The sequence below is a fragment of the Larimichthys crocea genome, unplaced genomic scaffold, assembly GCF_000972845.2.
Source record: "Larimichthys crocea isolate SSNF unplaced genomic scaffold, L_crocea_2.0 scaffold714, whole genome shotgun sequence".
Taxonomy (NCBI): domain Eukaryota; kingdom Metazoa; phylum Chordata; class Actinopteri; family Sciaenidae; genus Larimichthys; species Larimichthys crocea.
Window position 1 is genome coordinate 61123 of NW_020859432.1, and position 13312 is coordinate 74434.

Genomic DNA, 13312 nt, shown 5'->3' on the forward strand with positions numbered 1-13312 from the left:
TTGGAGTCGTTGTTTTTCATCCAAACTGGGTAAGCAGTAGTCCATTGTGCATGTTTCCATGTTTTATCCCATTAGGTTTGATGAAAATCTCTTATGGTAAATAGACTGTACTTATATAGCTTTCTAGTCTTCCGTTTTTTTTGTTTGTTTTTTCCCCACATCTTTGTCTTGCTATTTCCCCTTTCTAGGTTGCAATCGAGCTAACTTGCTACCAAAAGTTTGAGTGAAAACAAACTGGACCACTGATCAGTGACAAAGAAATCTGCACTAGAATTGTAACCAATCGGCAATCCATTGGTGCTGGGAAATGAAGCCGATGCAGAAGTGCTAAAAACTGTAATTCCTCAAGTAGCTGCTTGAGACAGGCTCCAGAAGTGAGTCAATCTCCATAAGTGCATGTATTAAATTGTCCAACTTCAGCAGAAATAAACATGTGTTACAGCTTGGTACAAAAAACAGCTCTATAGGTAATTTCCTCGTTCATGACAACTGTACTGAGGATAATTTTTTATACAACTCACCTGTTCAAATTATATTATGACTTAAAGTTATGCAGAATTAACAACATGGATGCTTTGAACTGACAGAGGTTGCAGATGCCTCTGAGGGTGGGAGATGATAAAACATTAAGAACAAGGCTCAGTTTGGGATTAATATTATTCACAAGTTCCAGAGCTCATGGTGCAAACACTTTAGGCATGTGTCTGACAACCCTGTCTGAGCAAGCCTGATGGGTGGACTTATCTCATCAGTTGAGGTTCAGTTCAACAGGTCTAACTGCAAGATTATTTAAGCCAGCTGCAGTCCGGCCATTGTATTTTTAGGTATTCATTTTCTCTTTTTAGTTGTGTAAAGTAGACTTATATTTAGTTACAAATGATGTGTGATATCCCCTCATTTATCCAGCCTTGAGCCAGGTTGTGACAATGTGACTCTTCGTTTTGTTTGTTTTTGTGAAAAAGATTAATCAACACCAGTAATTGAACGAATGGGTACAGACTGCACTGGTTGAGGTCACAATCTTGCCAATGATTTGACAAATTGTCCATTTCCAATTCCTTACTTATGGCAGTATGCATGCTTGTCTTTGTGTACTGAAAAATGCCGGATGTGTGCATACCGTTGTGAGCCAGGATGACAGCAATGTACTGCTGGCTGAAGGTGCTGACAGTCAGCAGCATGGCTGGGCTCTGGGACGTGATGAAGGTGAAGGCCATGTCCTCTCTGGCCCTGCTGCTGCTTTGTCGGGGAACACTGGAGGCCTGGGAGCTTCTGTTCTGCATCACTGAGAAGGGCTCCTGGAAGGTAAAGGTCACCGAGGACTCTCTGTCGAAGGACACCGACACCTCTGCACACATAACGAGAAAGAGATCCAACTAATTATGAATCACGCCGACACTCTAAAATCGTGCTAGTCTCACATAGAGGTTGCAGTCATGATTACTTTGCACAATACAAGTTGAGCTGGACAGAACAAACATACTGATGATTTCTCTAATCTCATAGTCTCACCTCGGGATGGGCCTTTTTTTTTTTATTTAAGGCATCCAAGATCTAATTTTCAGGTGTTTCATAGAGATTGTGGCATTTAATATCCTGGATTCTGTGGGTTCAGATGAAGCTATCTATATAAGCCACACCTTGTCTAGATCAGTACCACCTTTGAGCAATAGTAACTAGATTTGGTACAGACCAGGAAAGAGTTACTCTTCATACATTTGACATTCCACACTTTTTTCTATTGCTGGCCTTTAAAGATTGCTGAAATGCCATAGGCAGGGTCTGTTTGAGTGACCATGACAAATACTGTATGGTGCTATTTTAGCAATATGTGGCACTCTAGTGGCATCATCTACGGGTATCTGACTGTATGGAATGTATGTATGACTGTCTTTAGCATATCTCAAAGACCATTCAGCAATTCACCCACCAAGTGTGAAGTTGATTGAATGAAGACCCAAGGGATTCGATCAGATAAATGACTGCACTGCTTTGCTTTTGCAAAGCAATCAGCCAACTCCAAATGGACGTGCTTTCTGAAGAGCCAGGCTCTTCAAATGGCCATGCCCCCCAAACAGTGCTGTAAACACCAACAAGGAGAATGAACACATGTTCAGACCTAAACAGGCACTGCACAGTTTAACTCGCTCTGCCTGTCTGTCCATTGTTTATCTCAACAACTCTGCCATTCAACCGACTTCATACTTGTAAGGACTATTATTGAGGAACCAAAGAAGAACAATGCTGTATAGTTGTGTCTTTGAGTGGTTTTCAAGAAAGCTGTAAGTAGCAATACAAGAAGCCAAGCAATAGGCCTGAACGGACACTGCATAGGCCAATATGAGATGATGGGAAGATGGGAACAACGTCCCTCTAAAAATCATCATACCCATGAGAGAAAAAAATGAGAACTAAAATCAGAGAGAGAAAAGAAAGAAATTGAGGGTGGACTCCATTAGCCAATTGCAAAACCTCAGTTGGCACCATTATTTGTATTATGTGTGTGTGCATAGATCAACATATTTTCATCTCTGTAACCTTTTTCCTCTATTTTCATGTTTTATTTAACTTATTTATCAACATCTTCATGATTATTTATTTCTCTCTCTTCTCTTTGACCGAGCTGCTAGTAGTACAAAAGTATGCTTTTAATTTAACCTTTATTGAGATTGTGACCTGAGGATATTTGCAGCTTCTTCAGTGTCTTGCATCAAATTAATGCACTTCTACTCAAAATAAAAGCAGTTCAGAATGACTGCAGGCTCATGCTGGTGAAATCTAGCTTCTTTTGCCAAGAGGCAACACTCATTGTTTAATCATAACATTGTTTTTTTTTAACATGGAATATTTTCATCAGCATCTTCCTTCCTTTCTTTGCCTTTTTTTGTTGGTAAAAACATACACCTTTCTAAAAATTCGATTCAGTGAATTCTTCATAAAAGCCACCAGCCTGTCTCTTAGACCCCAATCCAACTAGGCTGCTTAAAGAAGTTTCACCTTGAGTTAGCAATTCTTTCTGGATGTAATTAATTTTTTACCAGGATATGTACCACAGTAATTAAGCCTCTTCTTTAAAAGCCCACTCTGAATCCCGAGGTTTTAACCAATTACAGACAATATCTAACCTTCTCGAGGTGGGTTGCTGTGGGCATGTCTATACCTGCTGAATGTAACTGCTGTGAAACAATCAGGAAATAACTTTTTATTTCTCTGATTAATGACAGCTTTATCAAGGCCGGCGCTCACTCTCTGTGTTGTTACTCTATGTCTCTTTACCAAAGTGCTCTCCCTCTCTCTCTCTCTAATCATTGGACACAAATCAAATTAAACTTCTTCATGTCACTATTTTGTGGCGTAAATTGCGAGTCAGACTCAGGTTTAGAAGCTTGTACATGAAATAAACAAAGTGAGAACACACACACAGGTAGATTATCATAGTTTAGTCCACGAATCCACCTGGACAGTCTCTGCTTCAGAGACATTTCAGGCTGTCTGTGGAGGTTTGACCAATCTGAGTGTCTGATTGACGGCTGGAGCGTGACGTGGGGCTCCGTTTTCTCAAAAGTTGAATCTGACTCAACTTCTCTCCCGGACGCTGGCAACGCTTTTTGCGGCAACGGCTGCCGCTGTGGAAACACACGACCCCCACTGAAATTAATTGAAAAATGCCGCTGGCATCCGGTTTGCCTGTCCCTGAACGCTGCTTAAGGATGAAAATGAAGTCTCTATTTTTATTGAAGAGAGATGTGTTGACTGGGCATTGTCAATGAACCCCAGAAAAGTTATGAATTTGGTTTTCTTAGCATTAACTAACTGATCCATATAAAAAAATTAAATAGGAACTAAAATTTAATCATGGAGGACACTCTTGGAAATCTCTAAAAAGTCTGATTTAAAACACACTGTGTGCGTTCCATAAAATAAGTCTCGACCTAGTTTATGTTTGTGTCCCCTATTCCAATCTCACTTAATCTATCTAGCAATAGCTCATGGTCTACAGTCCAATGCTTTAGACGGATCAACAAATAAGGCAGCATAGTGCTGCTTTTTGTCCAGGGCATTGACAATATCATTTAATACTTGCATAGTTGCTGTAACAATGCTGTGCCCTTCTTTAAAACCTGAATGTGTATATGATAGAGTGTTGTGAAACAAACACAAATTGTTTTAATTGACAGTTTACTTGAACTTCCATCATTTTAACAAAAATAGAGTAGAGATTGTCTGGTAATTGTTCAAAGGATCTCAGCCCTTTTATTAAAGGATGCAGATTGGCCACCCTCCATAATTTCTCGATTGAACTTATCTTCAGACTGCAATTAAAGATATATGCTATAGGCTTACAAGCAAAATTTGCCTGTATGTTCGCAAATGACAGCAGCAGCAATAAAACAATACACTTGATACTGCCCTATATGAATGTCTATCATTTAATGGGGCTGATCCATAATTAAATCCAGAGTTTCATGCATTAAGTAATAAGATGCATTATCATTGCAAAGAAACATGTTTTGTGGACCTGATTGTGGGGAATCACTACTAACTGGCCGTGTTTGATACACAGGCTATCAGTGTGCCATTATGTTGAAGCCGCAGTCCTGCAGGGGAGTGAGGCTAAAGCCAGGTCTGTGCTGATGATGCACTGCTGAGCTACTTAAATGAGCAGGGGGCCAGGGCCCGAACAAATCAAATGGCACCCAAAGTATTAATTTATGTCACCATACAAACTGTTCAGGAGTGAAGCAAGCAGGCCATCCAGAGGACAGGACAGGTTCCAATTTCCCAAAGTCATTAAAAAGACCATTAGGAACTAAGGTTCCTTGACTTCAACAGTCCAATAGTAGTAATCCTTCATTAAGGATGATTTGAACACATAAAGATACAGTGAAAACCACTTTTCTTTGTTGTATTATTATTATTAATATTGTTGTTGTTGCTGTGCATCACCATCTCCCCATCTCCACTGTCCCTCTCTAAATCCAACTGGTCAACAAACATGGCCGCCTACCTTGAGTCAGGTTCTGGTCGAGGTTTCTGCAAAGGAAGTTTTTCCTTACCACTGTTGTGAAATCCTTACTCATGGTTGGAATTGTTGGGTCTCAATAGTATTAGAAAGAGTACAGGTCTGGATCAAAATTGAATTTGGTACACACATTAAAGTTAAATAAAAAAAAACCTGATCCTTGATCCTGATTTTTCATCTTGTACAGTCATCAAGTCAAAATTTCAATTTCTACAATACTCAAGTTTATGACCACATACCTGCTAATACTAATGAAATTCCCACCATCTTCATCTGTTCCTTGTGTTTAGTGCCAATAAGCAAAATATTAGCAGGATAAACTAAGATGTTGAACTTTGTAAACATAATATTTGCTAATATCTAAAATACCTAGGGTGAGAATCTTCACAGATAATACCTGTTAGTGATTAGCATGTTAGCATTGCATAGCATTTCAGAGCACTGCTGGGCCTATCTATAACCTCACAGAGCAGCTGGCATGGCTGTAGACTCTTAGTTTGTCATGTTGTCATTGATGAAAATCTTGCACTAACTCATATGAAACTGCATTTAAATACTTAACTCAAACATGATGAATGTCTGAGTGAACTGGAACTACATCACACTTGGGCTGCACTTTATCATGCATATTGTTCAAGTGTTTTTTTTACAAGTTGTCACCGTTGCTCCACTCTAAAGCAGAGTACTGACAGAAAAGGCTACATGCCACTTTTACAACTGTCACTACTATGTCATTAAAGGTCCTTTGTAACTGTCTTCCAGTGATTATGGAAAATGTGTCTGCATTGATCCTGGTGGTCTCTTCTGTCATTTTTCAGCTTAACAACCATCTGAACAGGAGCTTTCTTCATATTTGGGCCTTGTACAGTTTTTGCAGGTAAAAGTGTGTTCTTCAGGATCAGATTTCATCCATGTCATGGATTTATTTGAAGATTCATTTGATTTATATTAGTTGGTTGCATCGCCTCACCTTCTTTACAGGTGGGTCCTCCGTAGGCTGACTGTGAGCAGTCGCAGGTGTAGCCGTTGCTTTTCTCGATACACCTCCCTCTGTTGTGGCACAGGCTGCTGGAGCCGCTGCAGTAACCTGGACAACCGGAGCTCACTCCTGGCACCGTCTTAGCTTTCCCCTCCAGGTCAAAGGTCACACCGTTGATGGTCAGAGTGCTAATGCAGCCGAGGAAGCCTCTCTGATGGGACACTGTTCCTCCTGGGACAACCATCAAATCCTGTTTACTGCATGACACAGCTTCTATCACAACTTTCTACTAAGAGTCTAAGTATATAATGTCATGGGCTAATGTGGAGTTTGTATGTAAAGTCTTGAAGTAACTACTGTATGATAACATAATTATTCCACACTGATTTAGATTGACTTATTTTTGTCTCTTTTGCCAGATATGCCTGATTTCATTCAGGTTCACATTCTATATGATTTCACATACAAATAAGTCCTCATGAAGTCAAAATTGATGTTTAAGTGATTTTATTATATGTCTGCATTATGTCATCTGTACACCAGTATCTGTCCAAAAAGGAATTCTTGATGATGATGATGTTTTGGATTTTGTAATTTCCTGGTTAATAATAAAAAGCTGTTCATGACACATCCTGTAGTCAAGGGGATGTACTAATTTTACATCCAATGAAACACTTTCTCACATGTGAGACCGCCGGAGCCAAGTGCTTCCTGTTTGATCAGTCTGTGAGTGATTCTGAGGGCTGCTACAGTCATCTATAGCTGGGCCTCACTGATTTCTGTACAAAGGTACAATTTTACTAACTCTGTTTAATTAACTCTGTTCAGTGATTTTGGTGAAACTGTATCAGATTTTATATAGAATATATTTGCTGCTCTTTCCTCTGATGTGTTAGCTTCAACTCTGTGATGAGCAATTTGATGTTTTTTTTCTGATGGACAGATAGCTTTAGGCTAACTAAATTATTAACCGCTACTAACTGAATCTGCCACTAGCAGGCAACAAAACTGCACTCAGCAACCAGACTGGACCAGGTTTGAGCACAGCAATAATGTTGAATAATGTTGAATAATGTTACACTACACACTTTCCTGATGGAAACATTGCTAAGTAGCGAACCACTATGTGTTTAGCTTAACTAATTCAGCGCCGGCAGGAAAACCATCCTGGTGGGCTACTGTATTCCTTACCAGGCCCCCGCTGGTTTTGGAGGTTGTGTTTCGCCCCAGGTGGTCTTGGAATGTAGACACTAACACTAGATCATAGTGCTACCTGCAGTGCCTAACAGTGGGGTTTTTAGGAAACATGTAAACATAAGAGGGTCGACAGCATTCTGCTTCCTTTTTCATGGGAACTCTAAGTAATCAGGTTACTTGGACAAAAACAGGATAATCAGAGAAGATGCTTACATGCACTGTAGGAAACTAGTAATCTACACTTACATGCATTTCTCACCTACCTACTGCATCACCAAGAGATTTTTTCTTTAATGATGTGTGTGTGTTTTGGAGCAGACTGATGATGTATCTGTCATACCTACAAACAGCTGGCTGTTGAGGCGCAAGCGTTGGTGTCCATCATCTGGAGCCTCCAGGAAGCGGAGGGGGAGCTGGTCGACCTGCAGCGACGCCTCCTTTACGTTACGCTCCGCTCTCACATAGTGCCACTGCCTGTCATTCAGAGGGAGGTGGGACTTCACAGACAGGACCGCAGGGCCATTTCCCACGTCAAAGGAGAAAGTCACCACAGAAGGAGCTGGGAGGTCACAGACAAACACACACACACACACACACACACACACACACACACACACACACACACGCACGCACACACACACACACACACACACACACACACAAACAGGGGCATGACAGCTGGGTAAGATTGCATCTTGTGCTTGTTTTTTTTAATGTTCTGCTATATCATCCCCAGCTGATGCAATGGTGATATAATGCTGCTGGGGGAGCTTGATGACCTGAATGGATTTATGAGGAGGCACGGCTGACAACTCGTCAATATTTCACAAAGTCTGTAATGCTGCAGAAACCTGTGGTGAAAGATTATGGCTCCAAACATCCTGAGAAAAAGTCAGATCCTTCTTCCTCAGATAAAACATAAAGCATGACATGCAAAAGGCAAAACAACTACAACTAAATCAACCTGTATTATCAAGGGTGCAATTTTGGCTGGAGATCGCTCAATATTAATGTTCTTTCGTACTCCACTGGCAAATTAAAACTGATCTCACTCCATCACATGTCGGTCTACCAATCAGCATTTAGGTATTGCATCAGACTCTCTCTGTGTTGGGATCTGTGACATCCCCTGGTGTCTCACTTCATTCAATACACCTACTAATTGTAGCCAGGCACAAGAGTTTCATCATGGGATGAAATCCTAGATACTAAGATTGCTGACTCAACCCTCTTTATGAGCCCGTTAATCACGTGAACCTTAGGTTCCTCTCTCATAAAAAAATATTCCTCTAGGCTACATGGTCAGCCAAGAGTGTTATTGAATTATACGGTTTGTCTGCAATCAAGGAGCGTTTCAGTTGCAAGGTTAACAACACTAGTGTGTCAGTCTGACTGAATCCCCCGTTCTTCTCTAGTGAACTCGAAGATGGTGACCCTAGTGATTGTGATCAACTCATCAGCCCTTTCCGGACATTGTGTCTCTCAGTCCTTAAGATACTCACTCTATTTATGTTATGGTGTAAAAAGATTGGCACTTCCTGTGTTCAAACAGTGTCTGTCACTCTGGGTTGTTCACACTAAATCTTGCGTATACTGCTGGAAAACCTTCATGTCCGTAGTAATCTTGTAGCAAACTCTATTAGAAGTATTGCTACTTCCTAAAATGCTTGAAGAGGAGTACATCTACCAGAGATCTGTGCAGCACCATCATGGAGTGCTTCATGTAAACTTTGTAAAGTCAGCGTGGCACCACTGGGTTGCGATTGTGTAGGGTGCTCCGTTCCTTGCAGCTCTGATGGTACACTAGTCATCCAAGATCTTGGAAGGGTCAAAATATATCATAAGTTATGACCATAGCTATGTATCTATCAGGCTGAATGATGACCGTCACTATCATGGGTGCTCCAGGCAAGAGGAGGAGGCATGTTCATCCACATGTTCTTGTAGATAGCGAGCGAAGCCTCCTAAGGACTCCTAAGGCTGATATAAGGTATCAAGGACAGGTAGAAAAACAGGCATGATTCAAGGTGAATATCGTGGCGACGGTCACCGTTCAGTCTCATAGATCCATACTCACAGTCATAACTTACATTTTTATGTGAATCTATTTTTCACCTACCCTCCTATTTGCTTTGTGAAGGTAGAATTTATGACAGGGCTGTTGTATTGAATAACAATAGACTGTACAGGTGTGTCTTTGTGGTTCACCAACTGGACTGAAATTATATTTTCTTTAACACAAAACTTATACTTGATGATGGATAATGTTTAATTTGCATCTTTACTAAAATAATTCAATTGTCCAGTTTTAGTGTCATTTCAGGGAAGATTTATAATTACATCACCTATAATTACTATAATAGCTATATACAATGAGCTAACTGAAATAGTGAGTAATGAAAAAATTAGGAATGTCCTGATGAAGTAACAAATCACTTAGTTCCTAAGTAACTCCATTCATCATGAATAACTGTGTATATGCTGTAGTACTGTAGACTATCACATGGACAAAGTGGACATGCAAATTTTGCAAATGCTAACTGCTGTATCAACTCTCCTTACCATCTCAACTAATTCCTAAAATTACTACGTTTGGTTTATGCAGTCAATATAATACTTTACCTACTGATTCTTCAGTATTCCTTACTTCTTATGCACTCAAGTTTTTGAGGTTACGATGTTTCCCTTTATGTGCGTATAAGACGATCAACCATAACATCCAGAGCCCTGACAGGTGAAGCGAATAACACTGATTATCTCGTTATCATGGCACCTCTCAGTGGGTGGGATATATTAATCAGCAAGTGAACATTTTGTCCTCAAAGTTGACATTAGAATTAGAATTAGAATTAGAATTAGATTTCTTCTTAAAAAAAACAAAAAGGGGCGGCAGTAGCTCAGTCCATAGGGACTTGGCTTGGTGGCCGGTTCAAGTCCCACATGGACCAAATATGGAAGGTGGACTGGTAGCTGGAGAAGTGCCCTTGAGCAAGGCACCGACCCCCCCCAACTGCTCGCTGGGCGCTTCTCAGGGGGGCTGCCCATCACTCCACCATCTCTCTCCGAAATTGCATGTCTATGCCTTGTACTGCATGTGTGTGTATCTGGGTTAAAATGCATGTAAATAAAAATAGAGTGTAAAAAGAATTTCCCCATTCGTGGGATTAATAAAGTATATCTTCTTCTTCTTCTTCATCTTCTTCTAGAAGCAGAAAAATGGACAAGTGTAAAGATATAAGTGACTTTGACAAGGTTCTTGTGGGGTGTTCCCAGTCTGCAGTGGTCAGTACCTATCAAAAGTGTTTTTAAAAAGGTACAATATTCTTTGATGGCAGTGGCCTCTTTAAGCAGGATAGTGCACCTTGCCACAAAGCAAACATGGCTCAGGAATGGTCTGAGGTACAGTGAGTTTAAGGTGTTGATTCCGGATTTCCCAGATCTCAATCCAATCGAGCATCTGTAGGATGTGTTGATACATGGAGGCCCCACCTCACAACTTACAGGACTTAAAGGGTCTGCCAACATCTTGGTTCCAGATTCCACAGCACACCTTGAGAGGTCTAATGGAGCCCATGCTTTGGCAGATCAGGGGACCTGCACAATATTAGGCAGGTGGTCATAATGTTATGGCTGATCAGTGAATAGTCTTGTGTTCATTTATTAACATACTTTTTAAATGTATTATCTCACCTACATCATTTTATATGTAGATGATGATACACATGTATAATCACCCTTACTCCAACTCCAGTATTACAGTATTACATTACGCTCTTAGGTAATCTTGATGCAACCTGATGGTCAGGCAGATATGATGCAGCCTTCAAGGTTACAGGAAGGCAAAGATGTGTATGAGTATCTATTTAATGGATACTTTCCACAGGATATGTGGGGTAAGGGGGTTTCCAGAGCGAGACTGTCTGCATAGCCGCTAAATGCTTAGGAAAGGCTTTCGTCTGGGTTCCATCAGGAGCAAGGCTAAGTATTCGAGAATTTCTGGATGACTTATCATCTGCGAGGTTGCTTCCTGTCACATTTTTAAAATGAAAAAAAAAAAAAAAATCAAGGATAGCCTGAACCTTTCAGTTATGTGTCTACCTAATGTTCAGGTCATGGAGGGACGACTGACAGAGTAATTTTATCTCTTGCATGTGGTCATCAGTTGACATTATGTGTGCACAGGGTTTTAAATTTAGTTATATTTGTCTGGCACATATAAACCTTTAGTATGGATCACACATACGGTTTTATAAATTAGCAATCATAATCATTTTGGTTAAACAGAAGATAAAATGATTTCATATAGCATTTCATGAATTCTTACTTGTTTATTATTTCAGGTCTAAACTCTACAATCGTACACAAGCAGTAAGGGAATTATACTGTTAGAGGGTCCTGTGACACACTGATGTGTCACACAGACCTGCAGCTACTTTATCAGAAAATTAAACTTTCCATCTGAGAAAAGCAAAATAAGTTTTCTGCCTGTGTGATGCTGCTGATTATAGTGAACATATTCTGCCCCGTTTTATATCAGTCTTATCCTGGTTGGTGGGTATCTGCTATAGATTTACTCACAGCTGAGCTCCACTCGGATGAAATCTTTAAGGCCCAGGTTCTCCAAAAAGACCCCAGAGGGAGCGCTGGTCTTGAAGTAGAAGGAGATGTCAGAGGTGAGCTCAGCCTGCAGGGTGGGGAAGAGGAGGGAGGAGGACTCCTGATAGAAGGATGCTGAGTTCCAGATGGACTCTGAAAGAAAATCAAATAAGAGTACAGTTTTCCTGGTAGGAGGCTGACAGCAAGGCAACATTTTCAGCCAGATATTGCAGGGGACCAAGAAATTAATAAAATCAAATCATAATTATCTAATTATGGCTGGAGTTACCAGCACCAGGCCAGTATGGCTGATCTCAAAGATGAGGCTGTGCCTGTACTCATAGCACCTGAGGTATTCTGTTGCACCAGCGTCAATCTGACATCATGTGGAGAACAAACCACCACACAGGTCAGTCACCCTCATATGTGCATTCAAACGCCTGCCACAAAGCCTGACAACACATACAGTCCAACACAATGCATGTACAATGTAGAATCTTTAGCACTGGGCATGCTCACACAAGGCAGACATCCCAAGTCTCCCGGAAGTTCCGGGAGTCTCCCTGATATTGACAGTGGCTCCCTGATGCCCGCGAGCTAGGTAAAACATCCCGGATTTTGGATTACGCGAGAGAGATTAAAAAAAATGCGAGTGCGAGCATAAAGAAAAGATAGTACCTCGCGCATCATGCTCGGATTACTTTCAGTTACATTGCGCAGGCATAGGCGAGAGGAGGGGAGGGGGGTGAGCGCGTGAGACTGAGATACAATGAGCTACATGAAGCACCCGTGCATGCATTCAAGCGAAAACTCTGTTCAGCGTGTTCTCGTGTTCAGGGCGACTGGTTGCGAGAGAGAGCGCGCCGATTGGTTTGGTCAGCAAAATACACCAATAAGCTTTCGTTGTGGGAGGGACTTCGATGTACTCTCTCCGACTTATTATTTATCGCCACAGGTTTAAAAATTCTGTGTTCACTCCTTCAATCAATGCAGCTCGCGAAATGGCAGAGGGCGAATCCTCCAGTAAGAAAAAAAAATACAAAACTCATTTTACAGCAGAGTATACGAAAGTATATCCTTGCCCCCCCCCCCCATATCTCCCCAAATGACTTTTTGGAACTTGGGATGTCTGCACAAGGTAACTCAGAACAGACACAGATGCAGATGCTTTCTTATAGTTCTATATCTATCTGTGAATGTTTTTTTTTCTAATGTGACTCTATTGTAATTGTGCAAACAGTAGGTCAGTAGGTTTTGGGTTCATGGACCGCGTAGGCGTCTCTAAGCTCATCTGCTATTTTAGTTATCATGTAGGTACAGCAGCATTAAATGTAAAAGAAGAACAAGAAGTCCTGGAAGTGATGTTGAGATAAGGGCTCTGTGGTGGTCATGCCATCATCTAGTCTGGCTGAGATTACATGTAGAGGATTTAAGGAAGCCTACATCCACGGAAGATCTGTGGTTTGCAGTGGCGGCTGGCCAATAGAGGGCGATAGGGCACCGCCATTTCTAAGCCA

At 41.1% G+C, this 13312-nt stretch overlaps 1 protein-coding gene across 1 annotated transcript in view; it reads right to left on the reverse strand.

The window, feature by feature from the left end:
* Positions 1 to 13312, reverse strand: part of LOC104928232 (contactin-associated protein-like 5) — a gene marked incomplete at its 5' end in the record, with an annotated part of 70068 nt that overhangs the window by 14046 nt on the left and 42710 nt on the right. Inside the window, 4 exons of the mRNA XM_027276931.1 lie at positions 1121 to 1348; positions 5994 to 6233; positions 7540 to 7758; positions 11778 to 11948. Coding sequence (XP_027132732.1) covers positions 1121 to 1348; positions 5994 to 6233; positions 7540 to 7758; positions 11778 to 11948 — 858 coding nt within the window. The remainder of the gene's footprint in view (positions 1 to 1120; positions 1349 to 5993; positions 6234 to 7539; positions 7759 to 11777; positions 11949 to 13312) is intronic.